General features: G+C 32.8%; 1 protein-coding gene across 2 annotated transcripts in view; it reads right to left on the bottom strand.

The window, feature by feature from the left end:
* Positions 1-1634: 1634 nt before the first annotated feature.
* LOC121432026 (PH and SEC7 domain-containing protein 1-like) overlaps positions 1635-12384 on the bottom strand; it is a 99003-nt gene continuing 88253 nt past the window's right edge. The window contains exon 13 of one of the 2 annotated variants that reach the window (XM_041629838.1): positions 1635-1721. In XM_041629838.1, coding sequence (XP_041485772.1) covers positions 1653-1721 — 69 coding nt within the window. In that variant the 3' untranslated portion in view covers positions 1635-1652. Of the gene's footprint in view, positions 1722-10073; positions 10874-12384 lie in introns of those variants that run through there. The other variant, XM_041629839.1, reaches the window with a different exon arrangement.

Below are 12384 nucleotides of genomic sequence, written 5' to 3'. Positions count from 1 at the left end.
AGAAAGAGAGAGGGAGAAGCACAAAAGAGAAGGGGGGCATGAGAGAGTAAGAGGACTCTCTTTCAACATGTTCAAAAGGGACAGAGTAAAGAAGGCAATAATGATACAAACGAATGCCTGGAACGGTTACAACTTGCCCAAGGCGCAGCCGAGCACATTTGGACCGTTTTAAGTGTAAAAAATGCGGACAATTATTCTAATACCCCCCCCCAAAATGATGTGTATTGATACATGTCTTAATATTAAAGACAGTGACGTGAATCCTTGTCATTTGATAAACCATCCTCGTAACCAGTTACAACCAGTTACTATGCTTTTTATTAATGACCGCTCATCACTGGCTATTGGTTAATCTATGCCTTGGGCTAAATTAATGGCCGGTTATTGTGCTCATACACAATTAATGACAATGTTTCATGACCATCATTAATTATACTAGTAACGACTTCTAGGAAAGTCATTCATGCAATTTGAAAGAAAAATGAATGCAATTTATTATTTATTCAACATGTCAACATTTTATGTATGTTAATAGCTTTCTTCAAGCCCACTTTTCAAGATGCATACATTGCACATTCTCATAAAATAGAATAAAAGCTCAATCTATGCATTGAAATACACCGTGTAATAAACATGCAACGAGACAACAAGAAAGTTAAAGCTTGTATTTATTAGTTCCAAGTCAAGTGTACAATGATATGAAAAAATAGAGAGAAATGAGAATAAGGAAAAGAAAGAAATACAGAGGGTAAGAGAATGATGATGTCACAAAGATAACATATATTTCAAAATAATGAAATCAATTCTATAAGTACAACATTATTGATTAACCTACAAATTATTAGCCTTTGCAGAATATTTGTATAATTGAATAAAATGTGTCAGGCTTGCACTATCAAATAATCCTTCACTTCACAAATGAAAAAAAAGGCATATTATTTTAAAAGTTATTTGTATAAAATATAAATTTTGTTTAAAGCATACATGTAATTATACATAAATTTTAAGATAAATGCTATTTAAGATTTTGGAAGAATTAACAATTATCAGAAGGCAAAGATTACATATATTACTTTTTACAGTATGGAAAATATGGTTTTCTCAGTTTTTTTATGACTACACAAGTATGTTGCATTAAAAGAATTGATTTTGTATGAAACCATCAAGAGTACTGCCGTCGTATATATTTAAAAAAAATTAAGTATCCATTCCTTCGTAAAGGACCTACATTAACAATATTCAATTTCTTCTGAATAGAATTTACCTGGTTAGAAATACATTTTGACCTCATTGATATATTTTGTACACATTAAAATCAGAATTCTATTTAGCCTAAAAAAAAATCTTATAAGCTTTCATAAGGAGACAACATACAATTCAGCCATTCAGTAGACCTGGGGACTGTATCATGATAGTTGTCAGAACTGACATTTTGTCTTTCTCCGACAGTTACCATAGTAACAGTCAGAGGCCAGTGCTTCTCAGCCAATCAAAAGCAAGGATTTCACTAAAATAGCACTGACAATTTAGTCAGTGCTGACAACTTTCAAGAAACACCCATCTGGGGCAAAATAATTATCATATTTTTTAAAAATCATTAAACTTTCATCCTACTTATGATATTTTCAATTTAAATCATTTGTCTTTATTTATCAAAGATCCGTTGAGAAGGTATCCTCATTCAACAGAGGGAGCTGAAAGACTGGTTCCACTTCAGATATCTACAGAGAAAGAGAGATGGAGAGAGAGAGAGGGGGAGAATGGGAGGATAGAGACAAACATTGACAAGTTACACTAACACGTACATACATGTAAATTATTACCATCATAGTGGAATATTGAGGGCAGGGTGACCAGACGTCCCGTATTTCAGTACTTTGTCCCAGGTTCCGTAGGACCCTGCCCGGGACGCTGTTTTGTCCCATATTTCACCATTTTGAACACATTTATTTGAAACTATTCAAGAATTGCATTTTTCCTCTCTCATATGCATAGTGGGAAGAAAGAAAAAGGGGTGAAATATTATGACATTTTCTTTTTAATATTCTGTCAAAATCTATCACAAAGTCCAATTCTAAATAAGGTCGAAATTTTCTGCTTTCTGCAGCTGTTTAGAAATTTTCCCCATATGCCTTTCTAAGCCCTCTGAAAATATTGACCTCATCACGCCACTGATCTGACCTCGAAGCGTCCTGTATTTGAACTGTCCAAATCTGGTCACCCTGGTGGAGGGAGATAGAACAGGGGGTATGGTGCACTAATGGAAGAGAGGTGGATGGACATAGAGAGCCTGGCAGCCAAAGGGCCAAAACTACATGTACACAGGGGTAAGAGGGGGTTAAAACTGTCAAAACAGCAAGTACAAATTACAAGAGTCACTAAGGATTCGGGACAAAATATGTGGGGGAGGGGGACAGCTGCCAACCTTAATCGTAACAATTTTTTTTTCCTTATCCAATTTTCATTCATAAAATCCTATTTTTCATTTAAATTACGAAAAACATATTAAACAAAATCATCTTTCTTACAAGTTAACAAAAAATCATATTTTTAGGAAAAAGTCCTATTTAATGTCACTTTTGGAGTTCTGTCTAAAGGGGTATTATATCATGTCTATCTTATGAAACATGTGTTTACTATGACAATATACTATTAATCAACAAGAAATAAAAATAGCAAGATAATCTACATCGAAGGTGGAGATAACAATCAGATACTCTAAAAGTTTAACATGCACAGGTTTATCCTGCCCCCTCCCTCCCCAAATTTTCATTCAAATATATACATGCTTACATAATCAAAAATACAAAATATGATATGGGAAGTGCTGTGATACAGGTGTATTACATTCATGCTTCATGCAAAAAAAATCCAAACATGCAGATTTTTTAAAAGGAAATTTCAATTATAGGTGGTTATATTGGTGTAAATATTTGACATGTATATCTCAAACAATTGAAAAATGAAGCCTTATAGATGGCAACATTTTGAATGCAGTAGCATAATGTGTAGTCTCATGCAAAAGAATAGGTGTTTCAAATTTCATGCAGCAGTTCTCTGTATTTATGAGTGCATATTTACAAATTTGACAATTTTTCCTCATAAAAAGTGTGAAACTGTAACAGATACACGTATCTATAGTGAAGTACTGTATAGTATTGTGTTTGTTTGTTTTATTTTAACTGACTGAATCATTCTAAAAGCATCCATAATTCATGAGTTTACTGAAGACATATATGTATCACCAAATTCATGAACTTCTTAAAATTTAATGAAATAAGCAGCAGCAATCAACTTTTTTTACAAAATAATTTCACATATTAATGATAAATCTTTTACAATTAGAAAATGTAATGAAATACAGGAAAGTTTCAAAAAATCAGTTTTGTATTCAAATGAGCTATCAGGTCAAACTTTCCATAGCAACCGCTGTCGGAAAAAAATTATGCTTAAATAGAGACCAATCATTAATCAATTTCTTCATTGGAAAGTAAAGACTAGAATCAGAAGAAACTGCACTTAGAAGAGCATGCAGAAAGTTTGTGACCAGATTGGAATAAGTTAACGTCCTATCAGAGGGACAAAGTGTTTTCCACTGTAACATAGCCTGCATCTATGAAACATGGGAGAGACGTTTACACACATTGCACTGGCTTCAGTCATCCGCCCGGGGTGGACTCGAACCCACGATCTTAGGTTCAACGGGCAGACACTTTACCAACTGTGCCAACTTTGCTCTCAGAACCTGAAACAAATGAATTTTTCAGTTAATTATAAATATAAGTCTATGGCACTCTATATACAGATTGTCAAACCTGGGTCAAGTTTCATACACACTTGTTATAATAAGAAAATGATCAGTTTCTATAACAAATTTACTATCATCCAATGAGATTGAAGGATTTCAGTAGCTTTTAACTGTTAATGAAATTTGTTATTACAACAAGTTTCATGAAACAGGCCGGCCCCGGATTGCAAAGATCATTTGTATCTATTATGTTTACAGGGTGATGTAGCCATGCAGGACTTGCTTATTTGACATCGAGAACAGGGATGAAAAGTCAGGGACATCTTTGAAATGATACATGAACATGCTACAGATGCCACCATGTAGGTTCCTGGGGAAACTGCCAATTCATCTACTGCCAACTCGTCCACATGGTCTACTTTCATCTGGTCTAATGCCATTCCATCCATCAACATTTTGTCTAACAACCATCGGGTCCATTAACCATTTGATCAATCATCACTTCGTCTAATGACCAGTTGATCTAATATCCATTTCATTCATTTTGCACTATTAACACTTAGTCCAATTAGCCAAAAAGTTATATGGACTGTGGATATTGGACCAACTGTGCAAAATATTCCCCTAAACAAGTTTTTCGCGGGCTTTATTTACATAATTGGCCCCGAAACAAGTTGACGCCAGAATATACGACTCCAGAGAAAAATCTTGGGGGAAAAAATACCTAAACACATTTGGCTAGTCTTAGAAATAATTACTTTGGAAAAAAAATAACCTAAATAGGTTTGACCCCGTGATTGACAATTTGACCAGTCTTTCAAAACCACCCTTTTTTTAAATTGGTGTTTTTTGGATACCCTTCACGAGTGCATGTGGCCCGCACGCAAAACTGAAAAATAACCCTTTCAACACGTTTTTTTGGTCATGCGTATGTACAGCAATATATTTGTCTGGCCCCCCGGGCTTTAAAATCTCAATGTCTATGCACATTGGAAAGGGCAAGTTACATTTCTCAAGACTAGCACAATGAATGCATGCAGTAACTAAAATGCCATTCATCAAAAAAATTACCCATTCACACTTTGCGTGGATTACCAGAAAAAAAAGGAGAAGCATACAACAACTTCCCCAGCAAATACCAAAGAAATAAAACAAAAACAAAGCAAAACTGGTTGTTTCTGACAAAGTTTATTCTATCAATACCTTTTGATATTAAATATTACTTAACTAACATTTTGGAAGAATATAAATTTCATCTGAACCATATTGAATTGTCATTTCTGTTTTGTTTTCAGGACAGAATTTACATATTCTATACAGACATTCATATTAACTATCCTTCACATTGAAATAATACAAAAAAATATCTCTAAAATTCATCATCAACATTTACTGTACTTGACATTTCATTGCAAACAATATCAAATTAGTTTTTTTCTGACAAAGATATAAAAAGATAAATAAAACTTATCTGTTTTGTCCAGATACGGATTCAACACTTTCGACATTGACACTATGAAAGTAATACATCTAAATATATATATCTATTGAATATTTTCAGCATATCTTGACTATCCCCCTAAGCATAAGAAAATTGCGACCTTATAAATTAAAACCAAAATAAGTAGTGAAAACTATGTTATCAGTGGCTAAGCATAAATTAATGGAACACAAAAATAACTCTTAAAACCCTTACCTGGAATTTATTCATCTTTAAACTAATATTTCAAAATCAAAATATGGCAGCAACATAATTTTATTACAGTACATGCATATGTCTGAAATAAAATGATAGAAGCTATAAATTTGTTTTAACAAAAATTACAATAATCTTTTTTAAATATTAAATTTTTGAATAGTACAGCACAAATGAGTTTCAAAAATTATTTATCTAAAAGAATTTAACCTTTTATGACAATCAAATTAAAATCTATATTTATTCATCCTAACAGAAAAATAAATCATGGCCACTTAAGGGTGCAATCCTTCACATTCCTTTGAATAATATTTTTATAATTATCATAAATTGCATTATTAAAGAAAGATAAAAAAAAGCTTCAGGGGGCAGAAGGGTTAGGAAACAGCTTATTTGAATATAAGTACATTTAGTTGACTGCAAATTTCATGATCTGAATACATTCACAAATTAAATCAAGTTAAATTTAATTGAATCTAACCCCCCCCAAAGGCTTCAATAAAGTCTCTCATACATGTATATAGCATTGGATTAAAATTCAGTTTTAATCCAATGCTTGTCAGCTTGGAATTACAATTGTGCCTCTTCATTATAAAAACAAGTACAAAGATTATTCATAATCCAATTAAAAAGTGTTCCAATTAAGAAGTATAAAGTTAATTTATATAGATTTCATTCAAAACAAAACATGGTTCAGCAGCATACTTATCTCCAATAAATTGCTTAATTTTTTCTACTTTTGAATGAGACAAATTAAAAATACATATACCATTCCCATTTCAGAACAGAATTGAGATTTTGCGACCCTCCATGCAGCATAAAAAAATGAGGCATTGAATGGCACATCATACTGAAAATTAGTTTCTGTTTGAGCCTTGTCTTCATCAAGATTGCCAATTGATTACTGAACACAATAAATAATTGGCCCTGAAGCACATCTAATAAAACAACCCCTTTAATTATCACGCGTAGCTTTTATTTGTAAGATAAAGCACATTCAATTGTTTTAATAATTTTCAAACATGTATGAAAAATATAACCTACTTACCATATTTAAACGTTATTTATACATTTTTGTTTTTTTTTTAGTCTGAAAAGAAATTTAAATATTAGTGAGTCATTTTATATTGTGAGGTCTGGTGAAGTTCATATGCATGTGTAACCTTGTTTGTGCGATGTCCACTTTACCACTTGTTATAGAAAATTCTGATATTGAAAAAGTTGTTCATATTTGCTTGCTCTCTCTTAAAACTGATCCCCATAGAAATAGATGTTTAAAATCAACTTAAAATTTGCCAAGTATCAAAATTTATGTATAAGAAAAAAATAGGTAAAAGCGATTGTTGTGATTTCATGATAATCATATTTTCATTCAACTATGTGCTTGCCCTCTCTGTAAGAGTTGTGATGAAAACAAGTCTGAAGCACAAAGACTATTCAGTCTCATCTTCTATGTTATCTTATACAAAAAATGGATAGTCTACAACATCAATCCACAACAATTCAGACCCTGTTAAACTTATCTCCATGTATTAAATAGAACATATATATTGAACTTGGATTTACAGTATGGCTTTTATTACGAATTGACAAAATACTTATAAATATGATGAAATCACTTTTCAAATATGAGGAAAAACGGTGTAACATTGTGAGGGGGAATGACTATACATAACTTTGGAATGGGACAAATATCACATAATTTTAATATAAACAACTTGGTACATAAGGAAAAAAATAGTAATGATTTGAAATAAGACTGCTGATGGAAAACTGAGAATCTGCAAAAGAAAATGTTAAATTACGAATATAAAAAAATAATGTGGGATTAATACAATAGCTCAATATAGAAAACATGTTGTGGTAAGATGCCATAAGATGCCAAAAACTTGGTATATAAAAAGAAAATAGTAATAATTTGAAATACGACTGTTGATGGAAAACTGAGAATCTGCAAATGGAAATGCTAAATTATAAATATTTAAAAAAAAATAGTGTGGGATTAATACAATAGCTCAATATAAAATATGTTGTGGTATGGAAGATGGCATAAAATGATTTAAACAACAACAAAAATAAACAAAATGGAAAGTTTTAACAACAAACTAACCAAAATGGAACATGTGAGTCAATTGGTTTAATCCCACTGGTTGATATTCTCATCATATACACTAGGCTTAGCTCCAGACTAAAGAATTTAATTCCACACTCCTATGAAATGCCAGGTTTCAGCTCACTTCTTTGATATTCACTTTGGCAAGGCATTTTATCTACACTTGTTACTCTCCACCCAGGAGTAGTAGAGGATACCCGGTATTTGGGAATGCTTATGGCAGCCTAGCTATATGAGGGGTAACAATGACATCATCATTTTACGCAGGGCCCGCTGGGAAAACAGTTTTCGGAAATAAAGTGGCTGCACTGGGCATGAAATAATATTCTATTATCATTATAGTTATTATCATTATCCACTACAATTAAAAGGTAAAAATAGTTCATTGTATCCTTGTTTAATCCCATGCTTGTCCTTTCACAGCAAAATGTTTATATTTCAAACAAATTTTCACCGATTAAAAACATGATGAACGAGGCAGCAAATGGCACTCCATAAAAGTGTGGTTTACAATAGCCTAGGATTTACTGACCCACTGCTATAAGAATACTTGGCTTTGGTCACAGTGGCTCAAAGCAGTATTGAGATTGGACTAACCGGTACGAGGCCAAGTCCAAATTAACCAGAATTATGCCACACCTTCCCGTACCACAACATTTCCCTACAGGGGTTCGTTGTAGAAAGAGTTGCGTTGAAATGCAAGCCAAAAAATCAATCGCAAGTCCAAAATGCGCGCTGTTGATTGGTAAAGAATCAAGTTGCGCGTGATCTTAAGAGTTGCGTTTGATTGCAGCCCTTTCAGCAACGGGCCCCAGAGCTACTTCATAAGACACTCGTGAAACCGGGAACCAACAGAATAACAGGGACCTGTTACACAAAACAACATGATTGATTGCACTGTTTATTATGTGCAATCAATCACACTTATCAATCATATGATCAATCATGATGGTTTGTGTAATAAGGCAGATGCGTGAGTATATTGAGGACTCAAAGAAACAAAGGTCAAAAGCCTGTGACTTGCACCCCAGTTTAGACATATAGTCCATCTTAAAATAAAGTTTATGTCTATAAAAGCAGGAAAATATAAGAGAAACATCAATTAAATGAAAACAGATTTATGGCATAAATTTTGGAACATAGTCCATATTTTTTCATTATAACGAGATGAGAAATTCTCTAGAATTAAAAATCACGAATTCAATGCATTTTTGCTCAATTCGTGTAATTATATTAGAAGTAAAAAAATTTTTGTAGTCGTAATAAAATAAAGCTCATAAAAAAATTGACAATCATGAAACACTTTTGTGAATAATGGTGATGTAGTGCTGAGGTACATTGCTTACTCTGAAAAATAAAACCCAACATAACTCAACATTGCCAGCCCTTCAAAAAGTAAAACTTGACACAATGTGCTCTTTTAAACACACTGTCACATATCCTGAACTCTGATTTAACAGAAACCATGGTCCAAGTCTGTATTAAAATCATGGGAAGATAAAAGTGTAAATATATTGAATATTTTCAGCATATCTATCCCACCTTAACATGAAAAATTGAGACCCTAATTAATACAAGTGTTTAAACTGTATGCTTCTTGTGTTAACTACATGTAGGCTCATTTTCCATGATTTCATGGTTTTAATGTATTATTATTTCCAGATAATTTGTAAAGATTTGACAACCAAATGTGATTAAAAATCTGATAATCTGATAATCTACTTTAAAGATTTGCATTACGTTTGGCTTTCCATACTTAAACCATAGATTTCATTACGAAAATTTCGCGTTTGATTCTCGACCTCACTTCGGACTGCAAACTGCGGTCGCATACCCTGTTTTGCGTTTGCAAATCTCAAACAACTTTTCCAACCCCGATAAACCAATCTTGGCCAGGTAATCCCCTTGTCTCGATTTCACCACCACGGGCCAGCTAAACGAGCGTTGAGCCAAGGACGAAACGATAAACAACAGCTGTGCTATTACGTAAGACTTGTCTGCCTGTAGAAGGATCTTCGGAATGAAATTATTGTATTCGATATTAATCACGTTTTCAAAGGCATATTACATTCAGACATCCAATACTAGTCCATTTTCAATTTCGAACGAAGAAAATCGACCTCAAAATAAGGAAAGTATGTGGAATAAAAATTACGGTATGCTTAGCATGCAAGGACCGCGATGCATCCCATCTACCGGTAGTTTCTGTCCGTACAGCAAGAAAATATGGGATGCATGCCGTTCACTCGCGCAACGATACAGTCTTAACGAAAGTAAGGAAGGAAGGAAGAGAGAGAGAAAGAAAGAAAGAAAGGAAGAGAGAGAGAAAGAAAGAAAGAAAGAAAGAAAGAAAAAGAAAGAAAGAAAGGAAGAAAAAAGTTTCTATCAACGCGTGTATACATGGAACTCCATGCACTCAACAGAATGCAATCCATCGTGTGTGGCCCCCTGCTGTGACCGTTGATGCTGGGGTGTATTATCTTCGGACCGAGGTCAAGAAACAGGTGTTTCTATACTTAAATTTCATGCTTGAGGGCAATAGGGTTTTGAGAAGAGATTTGATGATAAGGGAAACTTGGGGTATACTGCTCTTAAACGCAAAATTTTCGTCATGTAGACTATGGTTTGAGCACACTGGAGTTCAAAATCTTGGCCCATAAGCACAAAAACAGAAAGTGTGGGATTAACATAAGATAATGAAATGATTAAGATTATACAGGTTGAAGACGATGAAGAATTATAGATAATAAAATGAAACAAAGATCAGGGCCTTTTGCAGAAAGAGTTCAACCGTTTAAACACAACTCAGAAAATCAAACGCAAGTCCGAAAAGAGCTATTATGATTGGTCGAAAGCCACGTTGTGATCAATCTTAGCACCTGCGTCTGATTGCGTCTCTTTCAGCAAAGGGGCCCTATGAACTGCAAATAAATAAGTACCTAATTGCTCACAATTAATTTAAAGACAACTATAAAACTTTTAAAATCTAATGTTACTGTTTTTGTCAGAAAAGGTTTCAATTGACCGTAAAATAATTTTTTGTGCACTGTCTCTTTGAATGTGAGCAAGTAGGTTATAGTACAAATAAAACTATAAAATTGCATTATGAGAATGAGTTAGTCATGTAACATCACTGCATGCAAATATTGATAAAAACTAAAAATTGGAATTCATATTTTGGCATGGGTTGCTACTTGGTACGAAAACAAAATCTTTTATATTCAGCATTTTCTTCATTTTTTTTCTCTCTCAAATAATTACTGAGATGTTTTTTAGTTATACTTAGCATTGCATCCAAAGTGTATGAAGATCATACCTAAAAGAGGAATAAAAAAAGATTGATAATGAAATTAGAATACATTTTAAATGAACAAACGCATGGGAATCAGTATGCCGAATGCTGGTGTCATAGAAGATACATGTAATAGTGCTCTTCCTCAGGTATATGAAAATAAAGGACAATTTCTTAAAGATAAATACCAGTTAAGGTAACGATCTCAAAATGAGTTCTAATAGAATCCAATAAAATGACCATCCAAGGGTCTGTACAGGTAAGTATGAATAAAAAAATATGTGCCAATATGACTCTGGAAAAAAAAGTGTAATTGCTGAGAAATGAGCAAAATAAGCACAGAATTCCATAAAATGTCGGGTATTTTCCCCCCAACAATTTTAATACACTGTCCCACATATGCCTATTTGTGTTAGTGATGATCAGAATTATCGGTTTTCAGCTAAGATTTCATGATTTTACAAAGACAAGTTGATTTCTATGTACCGGATCTAGACCTATGATAATATGGTGGTAATTATAACCTTGATTTCAAAGGCTTTCTCATGAAATAACTGTTTTTGCTGCGATTACTAATTATTTTCTCTTTAAACTTTCCTGCGGGTATCTGGCAAGCATCTTAATGATTGCTAAGCCCCATATTTAATCAAAGACAAAATAAAGGGGGTATGAAAATACCGCTGTAAAAAAAAAAGAATTGGCACATTTACATGTATAGCTGGACTTGCTGTAATACACCTATAAAGAGACTTTGTATAAGTATGAAGCAACATATAAACCAGAACAAACACAGCACAGACCTTTTGTAAGTTGCCCGTAAATTGAAGGTTCTTTTGGAAAAATCTGAACATTTCAATATGAGTTCCAGGTTGGAATTTAAATAAATCAATTTTTCAATGAACTTTCATCTTAAATCTATTTATTGACTTTTCTTTTTATTAACAAGAAGGCCATTTCACTCCTAAAATGATATCTCATGAGAACAAATATGTATGCAACATGTACGTAGTAACTGCATTAGTAGAAGCAAGTAGTCTTTAATTAAAAGCTTTATGATAAAAGGCTAAAACAGATTTTATATATTAGTTGTGCCCATACTATTGCAATAAAATACGGATAAGCATTGATTTGTATAATTTGGTATGTTAATACCCTGTAAAAAAGGAATAGACTCGGTCAATTAAACATTCACAGTGAAAGTCAAAATAGGATTGAACTTTAAAACAATGTTTTCAACAAAATATCTTATTTTTTACATTACCATTATAGAAAGGGATTCTGTATGAATGGTATTTCTTTTCTTTTTTTTCTGATTAAATTATCATTCACCCTGTGTGTCAAAAATAGGATTTTAAACCCGGTGTTGAATGCATTAAATATATTCAGCCATGGCATTATAACCAATTGCTCAATGTAAGAAACTCTTAGAATTATAGCTCGTATTATATAAATAAAAATAATCTAGATAAAAACTGTATTGAACTAATAGTCTGACAGGCAAACAAAGTGTTTAATTAATAAAACCCACAAATATC

Source organism: Lytechinus variegatus, chromosome 18 (genome assembly GCF_018143015.1).
Source record: "Lytechinus variegatus isolate NC3 chromosome 18, Lvar_3.0, whole genome shotgun sequence".
Classification (NCBI taxonomy): domain Eukaryota; kingdom Metazoa; phylum Echinodermata; class Echinoidea; order Temnopleuroida; family Toxopneustidae; genus Lytechinus; species Lytechinus variegatus.
This window is presented reverse-complemented; position numbering and strand designations above follow the sequence as displayed.